This window comes from Pholcus phalangioides, unplaced genomic scaffold (assembly GCF_987345545.1).
Source record: "Pholcus phalangioides strain wild (caught in Gottingen) unplaced genomic scaffold, Ppha-v1.0 ptg000011l_1, whole genome shotgun sequence".
Lineage (NCBI taxonomy): Eukaryota > Metazoa > Arthropoda > Arachnida > Araneae > Pholcidae > Pholcus > Pholcus phalangioides.
In genome coordinates this window covers 16,775,004-16,797,045 of record NW_028301604.1, presented here as the reverse complement: position 1 = coordinate 16,797,045, position 22,042 = coordinate 16,775,004, and the positions used below count along the sequence as shown (strand labels likewise).

General features: G+C 33.9%; 1 protein-coding gene across 2 annotated transcripts in view; it reads left to right on the top strand.

Annotated features, from left to right (window-relative positions):
• The window catches only part of mahj (LisH and WD40 domain-containing protein mahjong), a 196,168-nt gene that overhangs the window by 54,357 nt on the left and 119,769 nt on the right, over positions 1-22,042 (top strand). For both annotated transcript variants that reach the window (XM_089239163.1, XM_089239162.1), the window contains exons 9-13: positions 604-714; positions 2,908-3,066; positions 5,617-5,657; positions 20,267-20,405; positions 20,550-20,732. In XM_089239163.1, the coding sequence (XP_089095289.1) occupies positions 604-714; positions 2,908-3,066; positions 5,617-5,657; positions 20,267-20,405; positions 20,550-20,732 (633 nt within the window). The remainder of the gene's footprint in view (positions 1-603; positions 715-2,907; positions 3,067-5,616; positions 5,658-20,266; positions 20,406-20,549; positions 20,733-22,042) is intronic.

Here is a 22,042-nt window from a genome sequence, read left to right as displayed (position 1 = left end):
CCCATCAAAATAACGTTTTTTGATTTAATGGTACTTAGTTTTGCATCGAGTTCATCAAGTAAGTCTTACACAGAAAATGATTACGATCTATATAAACATAAAATAGTTAATTTGATTGACGGCTGATGTATAGCAACTGCATCATTGATTACTAAATGAATTCTTATAATGCTGGGAAAAAAAGGAAAAAAAATTCAAAAGTTATGAATTCTAAACTGCTTTTACTGGTTAGCTAAAGTGTAATGAAAAATAAAAATTTGTATTCACTCTGCCACATGTAAATACAAATTTTTATTTTTCATTTTTAATTTTTCATGACATTCTCCAAAATTTACTCCCACACAATGAGACTACCAAAACAAACATCCGAATCTAGTTAAAGATTAGCAAATGTGCACTGAAAGTCTTTTGGGGGAAAGAGAAGGACCATTATCAGCGGTGCCTCCACATTGTAAAACGTTAAATTTACTAATAAGATTTAGTTAAGATTACAAAAAAAATTCCTGATCATTTGTGTTTGTTAATTATGAGCAAATAATAAATTTGTAATATCAGTGTTCGTTATAAGCATGTTGTATATCCTTTGTTTTTTATTTATTTTAGCTCATGGCGTGCATGTATTCAGAGGCACGAAGAAGTGCTATGCTATTACTTTTGAAATATACAAATTTAAATGAACAGCCAAATGTGAGGCTTTCATTTGATGCTTTGAAGGTAAGTAGAATTTCATAGTATAAAACTTACCATGAAATTTAATATTTTTATTACATTATATTGACAAATATGATATTTTGATTAGTATTTGGAATAGTGGAAAATATCAGATGCCCAAAACACGAAACTTCAGGCATCACCCTTAACGTCTTGCAATATAGAAGGCAGATGGCAGAACTTCTCAAACACAAAACACACAACTCAGACATCATAAATACATTAAAGCCACACATATATACATACAACACTTTCCCGCATGTACCAATTCATGAGAAATAAATTAGTGAAATGTTTATGAAGTGTATGTATGGTTTTTAGTAGTAGTATTTGAAGGGATAATTGTGAATCCTCTGCATGTTCTGCTAATGTTATCCAAATTACATATATGACACACTGCGGTTTTACTGACACCAAACTAGAAAATAACCCAATAATAGTGATTTCTAAAATTTAATTCTAAAATTTTAACATTTTCTGCACCCTTGAGATTAATTATTTTGAATATTCATAAACTCCATGATTGTGCTATCTCATAATACTGTAGAGTAGTTTTATTACTTTATATAAAGTAGAGAGTAACAAAGGAGGTGCTATACTGTATTGGTATAACCAGCCAGCTTTCCAAGAAAAAGCCTGTTTTTTACGCTCTGCAAGCAGTGTAGATTTTTTTTCATTTTCGGAAACAAGATGAAAAATTTCAATCTCAAAATATTTAGTTTTACTCATTCATCATAATTTTACTTTATCTGCAAATGGTTTATTAAAATTTTATATCTTGTTATGGCCCTGAATGAGGACTATTTACAGAGTTTCTCAATTTAATAGAATGTTTTCTCTTGCATGTATATACATAAATTGCTGGAGATTCTGGTATATTAAATTATGTACCAGAAATTACAGTACTTTCAAGGGTGCTTATTACCTGCATTCCAAGCCAGTGTATCTATAAATTTTGTAAATTAATTTTGTTTCGACTAGATTGCACATGAACTTTGTAAAAAATTATGTAAGATTTATGTTAGCTAGTTGAAATTGTCAAATATTTTCTGAGATTCTGGGTAAAAACTCTAATCAGAAAATATCTGCAGTTATGCAATCTAGCTGCAATGCTGTCGTGTAATTATCATCAGTAGTTGCTGGTCATGAACGTTTCAGATCACAAACGTTCAGATTTCACACATGCAACCACAGTCTTGTGGTGTAATAATAAAAAAAGGTAGTAATGAATCATTAAAAATCACTTTCTCTGATTTTAAGTAGAGGAAATTGGTTTATATTTTGTATTTGTTTATGATTTGAATCAAGGCTTTTTACTGTTAGTAGGAAGCCATAGAATTAATTCTCTATCTTCTTTTTACCAAACTGGCATTTGGGGATCCCTAAAAAAAAGTTTTTGTTGGAGCCAAACAGGGTTGTTTGGTTTAAACCACGTTGGTTTAAGCGAGCAAATTTCCCACATGTTGGATGATGTCATTAATTTTACGTTTTTAAGTATTTTTTCCCCTTTATCAAATAAAATTTAATTTTTTCAGGAATATTCATGTCAGTTTTCAAGTCATTCTGACAATCATTCTTTTTTTACAGTGTTTTGAAATCAGAACCTTAGTTATAATTACCCTGTATATCATAAATCATTGCTAATTAATCTGCATTATTTATGCTTCATTAAATACATTATATTCACCTAATTTTTATTACTTTTTGCAAAATAGCTTCCTAATTAAGTATACTGAAAGTAACTGGAGAAAAACCTTTATATATATTATATGATTAATAATAACATTAAAAGAATTTTCAAACACACAGTAATCCATTGAGTTAAGCAAAAAATAATTAAATTGCAAAAGTTGGTTTTTGTTAAAATGTAATAAATATTTGTTGATTAATTAGCATGGGGATAGTGTTAATTACATTAATAAACATTTTATTTTAGTTAATTATTAGAAGTTTGAATGATTTTTCAGAAATTTCATTGTTTTTAATGTTAATACTATATAAACCAAAAAACCCCGTTTTTTGGTTTTTTTACCAACCCTGTAGACAAATAATTTTCTTCACATAAAGCAACGTAACAAAAATGTGAGTGTTCTGAGATGAAAATTTCATTATATATAGAAAACTTTTTTATCTTAACATTTGTTATGCAGAGCCTCTACTTTAAAAATGAAATTATTGTAATACCTTTGTTTTTAGCTCATTGCAGTTCTATTCACTCACAAGAAATGTGCCCTTGACTTTATTTCAAAAGAAAATATTGAAACAATTTTAAGTGTTCAACGCCCATCATTAGCTGCTACGGGTGTTTCATATGTTTTGCTTTACTTGAGTTTTATAGAAGATGTGATGAAAAAAGTAAGTTATTTATATTTTTTTATTTCTTCTTAAGCTAGCCATTGTCTGTTGATTTGTTGGAGTATTTCTGCCAAAAGTTATCTGCCCAACTGTATTGCGCCTTAAATGAAGTTTGGTGACAGTGACCTAATGGTATAGGACTGTTTCTAATAGTATTGTCTCAGCTCTTTGGTTCTTGTGCATGACACTTTAACCACAGCATCATATTTTGACATTTTGGAAACTTTGTTCTTCTCGCACTGTAACAACAGTTGAGTGACCATGACCATATTTGGTGGGCTGGGGTCCCAATTGCTGCTGTGATAGCGGCCCATACCCCCTTCATCTCTCTTCGCCACCTGCTTAGCGAATGTGCGTGAAGCCATTAGCGTGAGTGTGCAAATTGTTCATATTCTTTTACTCTTCTTATAAGAGCTGGCACCCTTGCAGGCTTTAATTAACTTTAATGGTTTTTGCTGTCACTTCATTCGTTCTCGTTTCTCTTTCATTTTGATAGCATAGACAGCCGGCTACCCGATTATCTGTATGTTGGATTTTATCCCATACCTTTCTTTTCTCTTTTCTTATCTACCCTCTTACGATACGAAAAGATTTTTCTTTCCTATCTGTTACACCCGAGTCGCTGCTTAGGTGGGTGGGGGGGGGGGGGGGGGAACGAGCCCAGGGCGTGAAGTGAAGGAGTTCAAAAGAAAAACGGAATCGTCTAAGGGCCGGTCAGTATGATGAATATACTGTTGTCATATGCAGAATTTTCAATGATTCAAGTTTTCAATGTTAGAAAAAATTTTATCTTTGTACAATATTATTTACAATAATTTTATGTGTGTATATATATACCTCCACCGAAAATAAAAGAAGAAAAGGAAAAGATGGGGGGGGGGGTTATTTACATTATTTACATCTCCTTATCAGCTGTGGCTTTTTTTCCGCTGCGCTGAGAGCAGTTGAGTGTGGGCCAGTTTCTATTTCAACATGATTTGGCACAAGCTGTGTTCAACTGTTTAAAATGGATGGAGGCCTTCCTCATTGACCGCAGCCAATTTGTCTCATTCAAGGGCCAGAATTCCCCATTTCTTCATGTTGAATCTGGCATGCCTCAGGGTTCGGTCCTCTCGCCTTCACTATTTTAAATAAATGATCTACCTAACTCCATTAACTGCTGCCATATCAGACTCTTCGCAGACAATTGTCATTTCCAATACATCCGACCAAGGATCTTTTCAACACAACCTGCCATTATTTCCAAATGGTGCTCAGCCTGGGAATTGCCTCTCAACTCCTCGAAATCAATTTTTATGAAAGTTACCCGTAAAAGAATTCCCCACAATTTCCCTTATTCAATCAACAATTTTTTTATCTCTGAAATTCCCCCGTTATAAATACCTGGGCGTTATAATCTCTGCCAATCTCCACTGGAATCTTTACGTTGATTATATTTCTCATAAATGTCTCCAAAAACTCTTTTACCTTTGTTGTAACCTAAAAAATTTCACCCGTCATGTCTGTCACATGTGCTTCCAGACTTATATCCTCCCTGATCTCTTCTATGCCTATGAAACTTGGGACCCCTCATACTTAACCGTTTAAAGGTTGAACTATGAACAAAGTCACTTATTGTATTAAAATTTGGAATTTCAGGTTTTTTTGCATGCCTATACATAGATCAACTTTGAAACTTGAAGAAAAAAATTTTTTATTTGTTTTTCACAATGTTCCTTGGAGAGAGAGGTGAAAGTGGAAACTGGTATCGCTTATATTCTCACGATGATTTATTTCTGGAGTACAGTTACCACACAAAATTTCCTATTACTTACTACAAATTCATAACACATACTGGTTTTTTTTTTCATAATTTTCTTTAAGAAAATCTTCACGAAAAATCGCTGTAGTAATAAAAATCATTGTCTAATGTTTCTGATCTTCTGGATCTTCCCAAAAGATATGTAGACCCTTTATTGTTACTGTTGATTGATCTATTTCAAACGTTTTGCCAATTATGTGGTTCGTTGTGTGACATCCTCTTGTGATGGTAATCTAGATCTTTGTCAGAAAACTCCTTCAGTCTTCTTGTGTGTTATGTAGCCTGTCTTTCAAGCTTGAGTAGCCCTTGTCACTTAAAACTGGAAAATCTTTTCAGACACATTCACTCACCAATAATCATATTCTAATCTTGCAATATGTCAAGCCTAGGATCATATATGTAATAGCTAGCAAAATCAGGGCTGGAACTGGGGGTGGGGGTAAAAAATGAGGCAGCAAAATATATTCAGAACAGTTCTAGAAAATTCTTTACTTGAAAGATGACACATTGTATAATTAATTGTGTAGTAACACCTTGAACCTTCTTTGAGTAGATTGGTATGAGACTTATGGATCTTCAGTTGGTTAATATGTTCTAACTATGAAAGAATTTAATTTCCCCATGGCCTAAAAGTTTGATGTATCTAATCAGTTATATTTCAAATTAGATGATGATAAACCACTACTTTCATGAGAAAACTGATTTCTAGTAAGAAAATATTTAACTTGTTTTATTTTTTGTTTTATTAGATTTGCCTTCTTCCAAGATATACAATTTGGAATCTTGTGAGGTAATTGATGTAACTCTTCTTAATATTCATGATTAAATGGAATACTTTAAGGTTGTTATTTTTTGGCAGGCATAAAAATTAAAATAAGAAATCTAAAAATGTGGCTAGTATAATGCATTTTATATGTTAAGGGTGTTCTGCTATTGATCTTCCAAAATGGGAGTGAGAAATCAACAAATCAATAATGATGTTTATATGAATGTATTTTCTTGCTTTGGATCTCAGTAAAGGCCCAAAGCAAGACCCAAGCCCCACTTTTTTGAATGAAAGACTGGCCTGCATTTGGCAATCAAAATCCACTCTATTTGCTCACCAGTACTATGCAGACATTTATTACGCAGTGTTGAATATTAAACACCTACTGAGTGGTTAAAAATATCTGAAACATTTTTCTCATAATGATGCACTGGCTAGCAATTAATCATATATGACATGAATGTCGCTCTCCACTTGTTAATACAAGATATACAGAAGACTGGATGTTGTGAAGATATTTATTATTTTAGATGTTAATTTTTTTAAGGAAGGGGAAAAACTCATCTCTGCCTCTACCGGGAGTCGAACCCGGGTCCCTCGATTGCCGGACAAGTGCTCTGACCACTTAGCTACAGAGGAGATAGAGATTTTCCTTCGCTAGAGCGTATATATGTGTCGAACGGAACCGTGCAATGGATGGTGAACCGATCAGCCAATAGCTCATTTTTTTTCCTTCCTTAAAAAAAATTAACATCTCAAATAATAAATATCTTCACAATATCCAGTCCTCCGTATATCTTGTATTAACAAGTGAAGAGCGACATTCATGTCATATATATAGCCATCTGGTGGCTCGTCATCCATGAGCTATTGGCTGATCGGTTCACCGTCCATTGCCCGGTTCCGTTCAGCACATACATACGTTCTAGTGAAGGAAAATCTCTATCTCCTCTGTAGCTTAGTGGTCAGAGCACTCGTCCGGCAATCGAGGGACCTGGGTTCGACTCCCGGTAGAGGCAGAGATGAGTTTTTTCCTTCCTTAAAAAATAACATCTAAAATAATAAATATCTTCACAACATCCAGTCTTCTGTATATCTTGAATTAATCATATGCAAATTTATGTTATATGATATTCAAAGGTTGGAAAGGGATAAAAAATTGAAAAACAATTTTTTTCATTTTATATGTAAACATAAATTTCATTTAATATTTTCTGGAATTTTTTCATCATAATTATATCATTATTTAATGCATGACTCTTTAATCAGTGCACTAGCATGAATAGATTGTGCTGTCGGAATGATAATTTTTTTTACTATATGTATGAGGGCAAATCAAATATAAACTGAAATTTATTATTTTTTCAGAAGAATAAAGAGATGTAAAACTAGCACATTATTTTTCTGTATAATCATCAAATTCTGAAGTACATTTTTTCTAAAAAAGAATCCACAATTTTTTCACCTCTCCCTCAAAAGATAGGACTGTGTGTGCAGTTAGTTGCACACATGTTCCTTCACTCCTGCATCGCTGTGAAATTTCTGTTATCCAAATGCCTCTCTGTAAGTGGTCCAAACAAATGGTAGTCGCAAGGGGGATAAATCTGGACTTCAAGGAGGGTGTTCCAGAGCTGACCAGTGAGTCAACTTTTCAGCTTTTTTCTTCTCAGCTTTTCAACCATTAATGTAGCAATCTGTGGCTTCACATTTTTGGTGGAGAAGAATGACATCACATATTGGCAACCAACGGTGCTTTCTCTGGTAAGCAGTTTGGGCCTGAAATTGGCAGTAATAAGCAGCATTTATTCTTGAGGAAAATCCACTTTTTAAAATGCCCTTGGTATCCAAAGTAACAGTTGCAAGAACTTTTCTAGCCTATAAACATCTTATAGTCTTGACTGGCCCAACTTCCTCTCTATTTTAACACAACATGCTCGCTAATTTTGACTCAGTAGCATAATGGTGAACCCTAATTTTATCACAAGTAATACAGTGCAGGAAAATTCTCCTTTGATCTGTTAGAGCATAGTTTCCCAAACTTTTTGTTCCATCTGCCCCTCTTCAAAATTTATTTTCCCTCATTGCCCCCAACTGAAGTGAGCCCATAGGATCCTATGTTATACTCTTAGCTTCTATCGCCCCCCTGGACCATTCCATTGACCACCGAGAGGATATTGCCCACTTTGGGAAACACTGTTAGAGGGTTTAAAGCTTCTTCTTTTTTTTTTACATATTTGAGTATGTTTTTATTGCTCACTAAGGGAACAAGGAATCCAACTAGTAGATGCTTTTCCTTACTTTAGGACATCCTCAATGATGTATTCAGCATTCCCCATAGGTAATAACAACTGCCTATGCTATTTCTGGAATCTTTATGTGGCCATCCATTTCAATAGTTCCGTAAAGACAATGAATGTTTTCTGCAACAATGTTTATCCGTGGTCATTGTTGTTGAAGTTCATTTTCAACAGCATCACATTCTTCTAACGGAATTTATGTCAATGAAACATACACTTGAGTTTTTGAGAGTATATCTTTCCTAAACAGTACATAGAGCCTCCCCACAATTTCAGATGGTTTTATGCCTTTTTAGCCAGAAATATTATAATATGAGGGGTGTTTGAAAAGTAAAGATGCAATGGCTACTATTTATTCAAAACCGTTTTTTCAGTCAAAATGCCTACTACGAATTAGTCACTAGTTAGTTCATGGGTAATTTTTCTGTGTAATTGTCACCATTTTCCCAACAATTATTTCATCTAGGTGCTAGTTTTTGTACCCCAATGTCATAAAAAAACCTGCATTGGCTACCAGAACCACATTGTAACTCATCATAAACGTGTTGTTCTCTAGATCAGGGATTCTCAAACTGTGCGCTGTGGCACCCTGGTGCACCACTAACCTTTGCCAGGGGCACAGTGAGTGGAAAATTTGAGAACCCCTGTACTAAATGCTTCTTTAGTTAAAGAAACAAATGAAAGCCACTGAGCTCAGGATCTCATGCTGTATGGTTGAAACTTGCCACTTGAATCTGTTTGAGATGTTGATTGGGGACAATCGCTCTGTGAGCCCGAGCAGGGGAACATTATTTGTCAACATTACACCCTGTTTATTTTGAATAGCCTGCGTAAGGCATTGCAAGGTTTTGGCAATATACTACAGCATTAATTATGCTACTGGGAGGTATCAAGCCAATCAGAAATATGCCCCCCTCTGTTCTAGAAAATAGAAATGATTCAAAAGTGATTTTTTTTTTACTGAAAATGAGATTTAAATTTTTTTTCTTTTATTGAGCATCAATCCTATCTGGAGAGAATTCTTGGGTATCGCACCGTTGTATTTTGTTGATTCTCTTGTGATAAATGGAGAAAATTTCTTTGTGGGTATCGTCTGCTCAGTGCTCACATTTAAAGAAACATGACACAGCACACCTCACAATTTGCAGAATTCTGAATCGGGGCACTATTATTTTACCGTTGTAGGACTGTTGCTCTTTGCAGCAAGACTTTTTAATGGGGCAATCGGCTTGCATTCGCACCTCGAAGTTGAAAACCACAGAAAACCAACTTGCGCCGACCACCACTGCGGTGTGAACCTGAGACCTCGCGATTCGAGTCCATCACCATGACCACTTGACCCCCACAGAAAAACATGGAAAAACATCGTAAAAACATGGTTAAACTGCGGGAAGTGAAAAAAGTAAAATAACAAAATGGCAAAAAAAGTATGCATTTTACCTGTTCAGAATGACTGTAGTGCAGTGGTTCTCAACCTTTTTTGTCTATGGCCCCCTTTGAACCATTTCTCACATTTCTCATTCCTGTGGCCCCCCTTGCAAACATACATTACTAACTTTCTACCCCCCCCCCCCATTTTCCCATTAGAAGATAGTTATTCAAAAATTGTCTGAAGTGTAAATATTTTTGAATTTAATTTCATTAATTTTCAATTATTCAAATTCAATATAAATTAATTAAATTTAAATATTCAAATTAGTTTTTTTTTTGTGTAAATGATTATGGTTTCATTCAGAAATGTCAGTTGTAGCTTCTAAAATATGCCTTCTTAGAATGATAAAACGGCAAAAGGTGATAGCAAGCAGTTTTATTAATTTTATTCTCTTCATGTGGATAAAAGTAGTAATGAAGGAGTAGCCACACAAATGAATCGCAATTGAAAAGTTCAACCGTTCACATCGTTTTCAACAATAATACATGTATCAAGGATATAGGTTCATGTTGTAGTCCTGCTGTGAATTTAAAAAAATGAACTAAAATACGTGTGAAATATTTTTAAATATTTGTTTGAACCATTTCATTCCAGAGAAATCATGTACGCAGTGACAAAACTGTTCATGTTAACATAATAATGATTCATTATCAGGATTTTAAGCGCAAATAATCAGATTTTCAAATAAGAAAATTATCAGTTTGTTGACTTCGAATTCAAAACGGTGAAAATCTGATTTTTCGTTGGATGACAAGCTACCTTCAAGTGGCTTTTTGGTTCATAATGTGGCCGCTCTCTCGCAGGCGAATGAAGCAACATACAAGTTGGCTTAAATACAACATAATATTTCACATAACAGTCCGCACTATATTTAATATACAGGGCGCAGAGGTAACAGGGCATATGACATTTTACTGGTGAACCATTGGTCCTAGAGGCATACTTCCAGTTGGAAAAAGTACCCGAATAATGTGCAGTACACAGATATTTGATTCATATTGCCAGGGGTTGCATAATTATCAAAATAAAAATGTTAACTTTTTATATGGACACCCTGTGCCCCAAAACCCAGTTGGAAAATTGTCTCCCTGTCTCCAACAAAAAAATTTGACATTTCCAAGTGCAATATTCCCTGAGATACTCGAAGAAAGTTGGAGGGAAAAAACAGCATTAGATGCGGAGAAACCATTTTACTCGCATTTAACGCTGTTTTTTCCCCAAATTTCCTCAATTTTTCTAATTCGCATATCTCGGTGAATATTGCATTTAGAAACATGAAATTATTTTAGTTGGCATCGGGAAAGACAGAGCAACAACTAGGTTTTTTGACACATGGGGACAATATAAAAAGTTTTTTTAATTTCGTAACTATACAACCCCTGACAACATAAATGACATATCTGAGTTGAACACATGATTTGGATACTTTTTCTAGTTGGAAGTATGTCTCTAAGACCAGCGGCTCTGAACCGGTGCTCCTTGTGCACTTCCCAGGGGCTCAGCGACCACGCAAGGATAATAAAATAAATCAATAAATTTGATAAACAAAAAAAAAGAGGCCTAAAGGGTACCGCGATAAAAATAATATAGAAAAAAGGGCTCTGCCATAGAAATAATACACTGAAAGGGGTTCAGCGAGTCAGAGAAGGTTGAGAACTGCTGCTTTAAGACTAACAGCTCGCCAGTAAAGTGCCATACGCCCTGTTACCCATGCAGCCTGCATATACACGTAAAAAATTGTTTGAGACGAAATACAGTCGACTCCCGTTTTAGCGGGAAAGAATATCGTTTTAACAAAAAAATTTCTAATCCCCTGGATAGGTTTACATGGGAACATAAAAATCTGGAATTCCTTTGTAATGAAATGTTGTTACTACACACTGATTTCTCCTGTTTCTTGGAGTTCATTATTATATGGTTTGACTGTATTTCGCCCCCCCCCCCAAAAAAAAATAAATCTGACATTTTTGCACTAAAGTAATTGAACTTTGGCAATTTGATCTGAAAACAGTCTTTTTTACTTTTATAAATTTTGGAAGGAAACAAAAGGAAGAAAGGGTGGGGAGAAAAATAAGAAAAATGACCAAGATGGGTTCAGTTGTGCTTAAATACCTCGAAATTCCACTTGTGCCTTGAAATTCCACAAGGGGATTCGCGCCTCACTCTCTGTTTTATGACAAAATTTCACATTTATGAGACATTTCACAATGGCCACGATTAATCTCTATATATATTGCTTTCAATATTAAAATATTTCATTTATACGAAGCACAATTTCAATTATTTGACATTTTCATTTCGATTCAAACTCCAAATCTTTGGCATTTAGACATCATTTCCAACTATGAAATCCATGCGGTTTTTGTAGATTGTGAAAACACGTCGCTGAATTGGTTTTACATGCATATTATCAACACTAAAAACCATAAATTTTAGGTTGACAGATACAAAGAGACACATTGAGCCGGTTGGACATTTCAAAGGGAAGTCTCAAGTGAGAATTTATTGCACTTTTCTGAGAAATCAGCAGACGCAGTGGGTCTCAAACAAACGGATTTAAATTGTTTTAAATGTGTGTGGTCATACGCCCTTTTAAAATTTTTTTTCTAATGTCCACAATATTGTTCTTGCAGGATAGGAAAATTGCATTGAAATTATTTGGGATGTTGCAGGCCAGCAGCAGGCTTAAGTAGTAGGGCAGTTAATAGGAAGCTTTACAGTATCGATTAAAAAAACTTTAAAGATGTAGTGTCAATCTTAGAGGAAGTCTCAATATATTATCTGCTTGGATTGCTTATAAAAACCAATCAGCAAACCAAATGACATTAAGACCGTCTTAAATATGTTTAAAATTAAGTTTTCCTGTTACATTGAAAGGAATGGCATATGAACACTTGCGATTGAAACAACAGTAATTTTATTCAATTACAGTTTATTAAGTTATACCGCACACAATGTAGTTTTAAATAATTAAATTTCGCTGGTATTTTTTCTCATGTATGATTTGGTCTCTTGGAGTTTGTTGTAACTGGATTTGACTTTATTTCTTTTCATCAGAGGCAATGGATTGGCACCCCTCCCATCAAAATTCATTTTAAAAAAACCCCAGAGCAATCATTCTTTATTCGATTTTTATAAATATATTCCCACTCAGTGCCTGCTGAAGATAGCTTTGTGCTAAACTAGATGGCTATCCATCTGTAATTGCATGAAAACGATGGGTTTTTTTTTTACAAGCTTTCATTTTTCACCCATCTACTTTTTGGATTACATTTACTACCAGCACTGAAAAAAATGTCAATGAATGGTCAACAAATTTTTGCCTGCTTTCTTTATGGCAGTCCGCTTTGAATGAAAAGTCTTTGAACACACACAATTTTCTGACCCTACAGTTACTCCATTTTGCTTAAACCTCTTCTATAGTTTGTGTCAGGGCCTACTGTCACCCCCAAGTCATAAAACCATCGAGATTACATGCAACACTTTTTTTATTTCCTTCCTCATGTTAATATTACTTGAATGGGGGGAAAATTGTGAAAAAGATATTCTATGCATTTTGTTTGAAATTAATTTTTTTTGTCCGAGTGACTAAAAAAAATTGAATTTCACAAACTTCTCTTCGTGGCCCCCGTATCAGTAGCCGTGGTTCCCTTTTTGCAAGATTTTCATCTGTGGCCCCCCTGGAATATCCTGGGGCCATATGGCTCCCGGTTGAGAACCACTGCTCTAGTGAATATATTCATATTCGTGCAAAGAAATTCTAATGAAATAAATTGCTCATTTACACAGTTATGTAGCCTCACTACTAATAGACTGTACTTCACTGATAGAAGAAATACAGAACAGTGTTTCTCAAAGTGTGCATCATGGTTCATAGGAGCATCGCCTTTGTCAAGGGGCGTCACAATGAGCTTGAAATATTGATGTGCATGCATATTTATACTTTGAAGTTCTATGAATGCACAATATCTACTAAACTAGTCTAGAGAGCATATGAACCATGAATAGGCAAGAGAGCTGCAAGTGACAAAAATTTGAGAACCACTGCAGTAGAACCTCGATTATCTGGGCTAATGGTGGGAAAGAAGATCACAGATAACCGAAAAACACGGTTATCTTTTTCCTGTCAGCCATTCTGCACAGTTCTAAAATGTACAATGAGAATTATTTAAATAGGGAATATAGCACTGGTTTAGCCAATGAGTCACATGGTCACTCATCTGAAGTTACACCGTCCTTGTGCCTTATCTTTCAGTTGTAAAAAAAAACAATTAATTTCAAATAATATCCCCTATACATGAGAAGCTTTTCGTGGCAGCGCCTGTAAATTTTGAAATGTCCATTGTCCAAGGACAATGTTCAGTTCTTATGTGTGCCTGTGGGGCTGCCATTTCAACGTGTTGACATGGACTTCACCTCTAAGAATGGAAGAGGGGTTCTGTAAACTAATGAACAAATCCAGTTATATTAAATGTTTGTTTTAATTTCCAAAACCTTCACAGAAACAACAACATGGATATGGAAGAACCCAAACATGAAACTAAAATTTTTCATAGCATATCCACTACCCGGATAATCAAGGTTCTATTGTATTGTATAAACTTTTGGGACATCCTCTATGCATTGTTTTCCATTGTATAAAAATTTTCCTTCTTTCAAATGAGTTGATGATTGCAGACCTGCCAACTCTCCGGATTTAGGCTGGAGACTCCGGAATTTTCACTCTTACTCCTGCTCTCCGGATTTGTTAAAATTTTTCTAGATTTTGGCAGAAAATTAGATTTCCAGGGCTCCCACTCATCCTACTTTTTGGTAAAATGTCCTACTTTCTAGTTTTTGTCCTATTTTTTTACCACTTCCTATTGGCAAAATTTATGTAATTGATTTTAATTGAGCAAGAAATCATTGATATATTGCCAAATATTACAAATGTTGGAGAACGCAATTAATGATTTTGCCAAAGCAGAAATTGTATCATTTTTAAGGTTATTTGGGGGGGGGGGGGGTGTATGTGGACCATTTGTTTGATTAATTTAAGGGGATGCCCTTGGTTGCTGAAATTCCTGTATATTGTATTCCATTAATAGCCGTGCAGTAAATACAAGTTTTTTCATCAGCAGCTTTGTATTTTGAATTTTTTAATTGTTTTCTGTGATTAAATATGTCTTCAGAAAGATAATATAAAACTGCTTTGAAGAGTTCATATACCCAAGATTATAAATCACTAATACAGTAGCATCCACAAAAGGAAACACATGTTTTATGAGCAGTATGTAGATGTGATTTCTCTATTATGCATGGAAAGACTGACATTGAATTATATTCTGCTCAGGGGCAATGCAGAACCTGCCTTGGGGGAATAATGGAACTTTTTGAACTTTATTGATGAAAAATTAATTATTTTTTTTGTGAATTTTTTTTGATCGAGTCTATGAGTGCTGGGATGTTAGTCCCCCCCCCCCCTTGGGAGAATCTCCAGATTTCTGGATTCCAAAAGTTAGAAACTCTGTGAATGCCAATTGTGTATCTGGTCTGTAATAAAATATTTCTGACGCATTAATCCAATTTCATAAACTTTTGGGACACCTTATATGTACCTCTTGCTCACTTATTATACTGCTGAGGGCAAACACAAGTTGTGCAGAAGAGGGGAAACATTCCAGACATTCTAACCACCTGCCATTTAACATTAGAGGGCCACCTACAACCACTGTACCCTCCCAGAAGGAAATAATGGTTTATATTTGATCCACCTTTGTAATTGATGATATTAGCAGACTTTCCAACTGCTAAGGTATTTCCGTAGTTTCTATGGATTTCTACCACAAAATATGGAACTATGGCGATTCATGAAAATCTACAGGAGTCTGCTTTTTTTAGAAACTTCTTTTGTTCAAGGACTTCTTTTAATTCCATTATCCTATCGAGTAAAAAATTACGTCATGCAAAGACTGCATCTCCAAAGTATAAATATCAAATTAATACCAAATCAACATTGACATAAAAAAAGTGTGGTTCGCACTAAGATAGTGGTTCTTAACCTTTTTTCCATCCTCCACCCCCAGTGCAATACTACTTACTTTCCCACTCACCCTTGGGTGATCAGTTTTCTATCCGTTATTTTTTTCTGTAATCAATTATAATTATATCTGTGTTAATTAATTTTTATAAACTCTTTCACTTATTTCTTTTTTTCTGCTGCTGTAACATTTGAGTTTTTTCCTGTTTTTTTTAATAAATCTGATTCTGAGTTAATAGATGAAATAGAACTTCTAGTACCAAACCAGTATAATTCTATAGTTGTTACTGAGATAGAGGAAAGGAATGTAAAGAATTTAATAAACATACTTGAGAATAATAAAGCGGTTGGTTATGATGGAATCACTCCAAAAATGCTAAAAATTGTCAGTAAATACCATTTAAAGTTTATAACCCACATTATAAACTCTTCAATTCTCAATGGAGTTTTTATTGATAAATTAAAATGTGCTCTTGTTATACCCATTCATAAATCAGGTAATGTCAATGATTTCAAAAACTATCGTCCGATCTCTATTTTGCCTGTTTTTTCGAAAATTTTGGAAAAGATAATGAAACACAAAATTATAAATTTTCTAAATCAATTAAATTTCTTTTCAAGAAATCAGTTCGGTTTTCTTGAAAATAAGAATACCGAGATGGCAATTTTGAAATTTTCAGAAAAAGTATATGAAAGTATTAATGAGAGCAAAAGAACCCTTGCTATGTTTTTAGATTTAAAAAAAGCCTTTGATAGTGTCGATCATCCAATTCTTATGCATAAGTTATATTGTTCAGGTCTGAGAGGCAACACTTTCACTGGTTTAAAACTTATCTGTCAAATAGAATGCAAGCAGTTAAAATAAATGATACAATAGGTACATACAGGATTATTAAAACTGGCGTCCCACAGGGTTCTGTTCTTGGACCAATTTTATTTCTAATCTTTGTTAATGATATCAATAACCTGGATCTACATGGTGATTTGATTAGCTATGCTGATGACACAGCTATTGTTTTTTCAGAACAAACGTATACCATGCTGAAATCTGATACTGAAGAAGATTTAACAAAAATTAACACTTGGTTGAGGCATAATAAGTTAACATTGAATCTCAACAAAACTAAATACATAAATTTTCAATTATACAATAGAAATATTGAAACACTTATAACTCGATGCCATGAGTTGGGATGTTCTGATGACAAATGTTTTTGTCCGATTGTCTCGGAAACTGAAGAGTAAAAATAATTAGGACTCATTATAAACAAAAATTTGAAATGGAACTCTCATGCAACTGCACTTAGTAACAAAATAAAATACATGAATGTTCGTTTATATTGCTTAAAAAATATTATATCTCCTCAATTTATTCATACACTTTATTTTGCTTGGTTCTACTCACTTATTCAGTATGCTATATGTGTTTGGGGAGGTGATTATGAGTCCAATTTAAATGTTTTAATAAGTGCTCTGAAAAAAACTATAAATATTATTTCTTCTCGTAACCCTACACCATCTGCCTATAATTATAAATCAGACTATAGATTTAATATTGAAAAATTGTATATATACCGAAGTCTAATGTTTATTTATAAAAATCCTACTTGGTTTGAAATCAAGCAATGCCCAACAAACACACGTCTCCGTCTAGGTTTTCAATATAATATTATACAACCTAAAAAAACATTAACCCAAAAGCAATGCATATATTTGGCTCCATTATATTTTAATAACCTGCCAAATGAAATAAAATATGAAAATGAATTAAGGGCTTTCAAAAAATTAATTATATTAATATTTTACTACAATAGGAAGGTACTTCTCGGCCCCCAGTATACAGTGTTGTGTCACCTAGGCCTTTGAAATATTTGTCTATCTCTATACTTGTATTTTGCTTAGTACTTGTTAGTATATGAAAGTGTTTGCCACCACAGAAAAATTTATGTTTGTATACTCTTGATGGATCAAGCGATCCCTTGAGTAGAATACTGTATTTATATATTTATATATATTGTTTTTTTTTCTCATTTTTTTCTCCTTTTTTTCTTTCTTAATAAAACTTAATCAATTATAATTATAAATGCAAAAACTAAACTAAAAAAGGTTACTGTTCTTTTAACATTTTTCGAAATTTGGAAAAAAATTTCAGTCACTTGTTCTTCACTTATCCATTCCAGCCGGTACAGCAATATACAAGGTAACCTGTAAGTCCTGAGTTGGCCTTTATCTCATCAAGCATTTGTTATAGAAAAATGGTTCCAATAAAAAAAAAAGAATCTCAAAATGTGTGTTCAAAAATCACCCTGTACCTATTTTGAAAGTGAAAATACAGTGTCATAAAATAAAAAATCTTTTTTTTTTATAGGGACACCCCCCTATCCTAAAAAATCCAATTAAAAAGTTGTTGCCCTGTCTCTTCTGATTCCAACAAAAAAAGTTTCACGTTTCTTAGCAATATATTTGAATTTAATTATCAAAGGAAAGTTGTATGAGAACAGTATATATAAACTGACAGACAATGCTCCTTTCTCTCATCTACGCTGTTCTTTCCCTACTTCTCTCAATTTTTGAATTTAAATGTTTCATGGTATATTGCACTTAGAAACATGTAATTTTTTTTTTGGCCTCAGAAGAGATGAGGCAACTTCCTAATTGGTTTTTTAGAATGAGGCGCCATTATAAAAATTCAAATTTTTTATTTTATGGCACTGTATTTTCAATCTCAAAACTGGTGCAGGGTGATTTTTTTTAACACGTTTTGAGAGTTTTTTAAATTGGAACCATGCCTCTACAATGAATGGTTCATGAGATAAAGACTGAGTTAGGACACTTACATGAAGCTCTGTATATAGTTTTGTTTGACACTTGATTACATGTTTTGGCATTTCTCCTGAGTCATGCTCAGTACAGCATCAAATCTAAGTACAGCATGCTAATAACAGGAGGTACAAATTTATAACAAACCATAGAAAATATTTTGGGTATTAATAGGGTTTTCTCTCAATCGAAATGGAAAAATTTTTTATTTCAATTTTCCTGAATAATCAGTCAACATGTCACATTTTTTTTCTATCTCCACACCCCTGACCAAAAACATTTTTCAGTAATCTTATAATAGGACAAAGATGTAAAATAAGTGTGTCAAATTGAATATGAGAAAGTCTATAATATGATTCTGTCAAATAAGTATTGATTTCTTACTGATAAGTGGAATTTATGATGAGCAGTTGAGCAATTTTTTTTTTATTATTATTCTTGCACATTCATCGCATGTTGAAGTTGTATATCCCATGCAAAAATTAAAACAGTTTTGTTTCCACATTTTTATGTTACCTGCCACATCAGATCGGTTATTTTTATTTATTACTATTTTGATCGCTCACGAACAGTTACATGATCAAGAGCGCACAAACGTTTCCTTTTGCGCAAGGGCAACGCGTATGATGAACACAGTTCTTCAATAAGATTTTAGAGGAACTGCTTTCCAAAAAGTAATTCTGGCCTTCTGTACTGCTCAATACAAAATATGGGAATATTTTTATAGTGAGGTCCAGGATGTTGTAGAAAATGTCTGTGATGCCACCTTCACCGAATATTTTCTGGGCATTTGATCGCTACAACTACGATCGTTACACTTTGCTGAATTGTAGTGTGAAATAGTTTCTGTGTGTGTGGAAGCTTTTTGGGGCTACTACTGCCAATATCGACTGCCAGATGAAGCGTGCTGAATAATGAAAAACTTACATCGTCAAAAAAACTGTCCGGCAACAATGACTTTTGGAATGTCTACTTTATGGTTACCTTGGTTCCAAAACAATGGTTTATCACTTTTTAATGCTCCCAGTATGAAGAAAACCTGGACAGTGTTGCCAGATATTACTGCTAGTTTGATATAGAATGTCAGATTCACTTTTTTTCTAATGTTGAAGAAACATGGTTTGAATTTAAAAAAAAAAACAAGAAACAAAAATTGTGGTCAAGGGGTCCCCCTGGCGATGAACATTGCCACTACAGAGAGGCTTGGTTCCAAGTCTGGCATGTATGTATACATTTTTTAAACAATACAATGATATTATCTAAAAAATAAAATCGGAAGCTTATGAAGTTTCCACTAGCTTTATAAATAGTTGTGGTTTGTCATAGAGCACCAAATGACAATTTTTTCATGGCTGCTATGATTATTAAAACAACTAGTAAAATTAAAGAAAAAAAAAGAAGTTTCACTTTTCTTAGTGGCTAAGTGAAAAATAAAAATTTTCTTTCAAAATCATATGATCAATAGCAATTAATAGTAAAATACAATAAAATAAAATGTATACAATGTGGCTAAAAAATGAAGATGGAATTTTCTGCTCACTTAAAGGATCAAATAGGTGAATCTCTCTAACACAATTTTCTTATGCTCTGAGGTATTGTGACCTCTATCATTTGTTGGATAGATCCACACTGCTTGCCATTGATATGTGCTATCCTATTAAAAATTCCTCAGATATTCTCCATTGAATTTAAAATCTGATGAGAAAGCTTTGCCAGTATATAACTTACACATTGTTCTCCAGAACCATACCTAAGTTTAAAAGTTCACTCTAAGTAAGAAATTCAGTATTTTTTGCGTGACTTTTGAAAATCTTCTGTTTGTACCCCATTAACATTACAGTCGATAGGGTTATTCTCAGGCTTATGCAATCGCTCTATGATTCTAATCATTTTACACTTTATATGTAAATTAAAAGTGACTACCATTAATTTTTCATGCTGCCGTAATTTTTTTGGACACCGGTGCATAATAAATCATGTAACAATTATTTCGCATGAATAATTAAGTAATAAATTTATCATATAAATAAAAAGTTTCTTGCATAAGAAGTGTTTCTTTTTTCAGCTATGGACTCTGGCTCTTAGAATGCTCTCATGCAACTGGCAGGGCTAATGCGGTGGGATTTTTCGGATCTGCCCTACAGCATGATGTTATTCAAGTATTATTTTTTGATCAAGATGGCCTACGAAAGCTTCTTAATGTTGTGGGTGCTATTTTTTGTTTGAATATTTTAAATATACAGTTTATTTTTTTATTTTAAATACTTCAGATGTCGAAACCATACGTAGAACTTTTTGCTAATTATGTAAATATCAGATTTTTGATTTGATCAAATTATTAATCCTAGATGAGTACTCTGGATGTTGTGGTGCAAAATGTAAATAGAAGTAATCGTAGTAGCCTCAGTGCAGATAGTGTTACATCAGGTCGTCAAGTGTGTAGACATGTTTGTGTAACTATGAAGAAACTTTATGAAGCATTTGCAGAATCAAGGGCCACATCATTACTTCAATCACAGTCTGGAAGTTCAGTAAGATTTTTCTTAGATTTTTTCACTTTATTTCTTCTTTTGCTCTTTAAATGCTGATAGGTTCATCTGTTGATTTACAACTAATCAGTGCGTAACTCATGCCTCTTGAAGTAGGCTTTGCAATCAGAGGTTCCTACTGTACTGTATAATGATTAGTACTCTTAAAATCATCTATTTTTTTTTACACAATGTATTGCAACAAATAAGGAAAATTATGAAAAATGTTGTGAAAATGAATATAGTAGAATCCTTTGTTATACTACAAAATTGGGTGTATTGTTGACACTATCATGTCACCCATTATCAAATCAAATTTCTCTGTTTCCAAGGAAAAATTACAAAAGCAAATAGAATAGTCAAACCTCATGAAGATGAACTCACTTACTAAAAGTTTTAGCTCTATAAAAATTAGGGTGCTGTAGCCCAGGTCGATAAGATACTCACCTAAAGTACCAAAGGATGTTTAGAGGTGTCACAGGTTCGGTACCCATTTCAGTTCATCCTGAGAAACTTTCCTGACACAGGAGTACAACAGATATGGCAACATGACCACAGAAAAGGATTGCTACCATAGAGAGTCCCACACCAAGCGGCTAGCTCACCAACTCTGTGAGTATAAAAAAGGCTGTCGTTTGGAATCAGGAAGAAATTGTAGGTCCCTGTCTAATTAGCCCTTGTGTGCAGAAAATGACCATGGTGCCAGTGGCGTAGGAAGGCGGGTGCCCGCACCGGGTACCAGTTCTGAGGGGTGACAAAAAAATTGCCGGTTTTGTATTAATGCGCCTTTTTTGTTACATAAAATAACATGTCAAATAATTTACATGGACCTTTACAATCGCTAATTGCAGCAAATTGCGGGTGAATGATGTGATGCTGTAATAATTTAGTATTATTGTGTTGTGCGTAGGGAGGGTGTTCTATCTCGTTTCTCTGAACTGTGTTGGTGCTCAAATAAACAAACAGAAGGTCCTGGTGACCCATCATCTCATCTTTCCCACAAATATTATTTGCCCCAAGTCGTTCTGCGCAACAAGATCATATTTTTAACCCGAACATCATAATAATATTAAAAAAATCATCAATGAATAAGGCAAATACCAGGAAATACTAAAAAATTTCTTATGTATTTTGATGCGCTATGGGTGTCGTCTTCAGAGGATAAGAATATCATGTTGACAGAGTTTCCCACTTCATTGATTTCCATATCTTCATCTCTGTTGCTCAGCGGAAAGAAAAACTATACGCCTGTCCAAGTGAAACGTTGTGGCAAAAATGAAGCAAAGCTCCTGCGGGACCTATTTTGTGCGTCT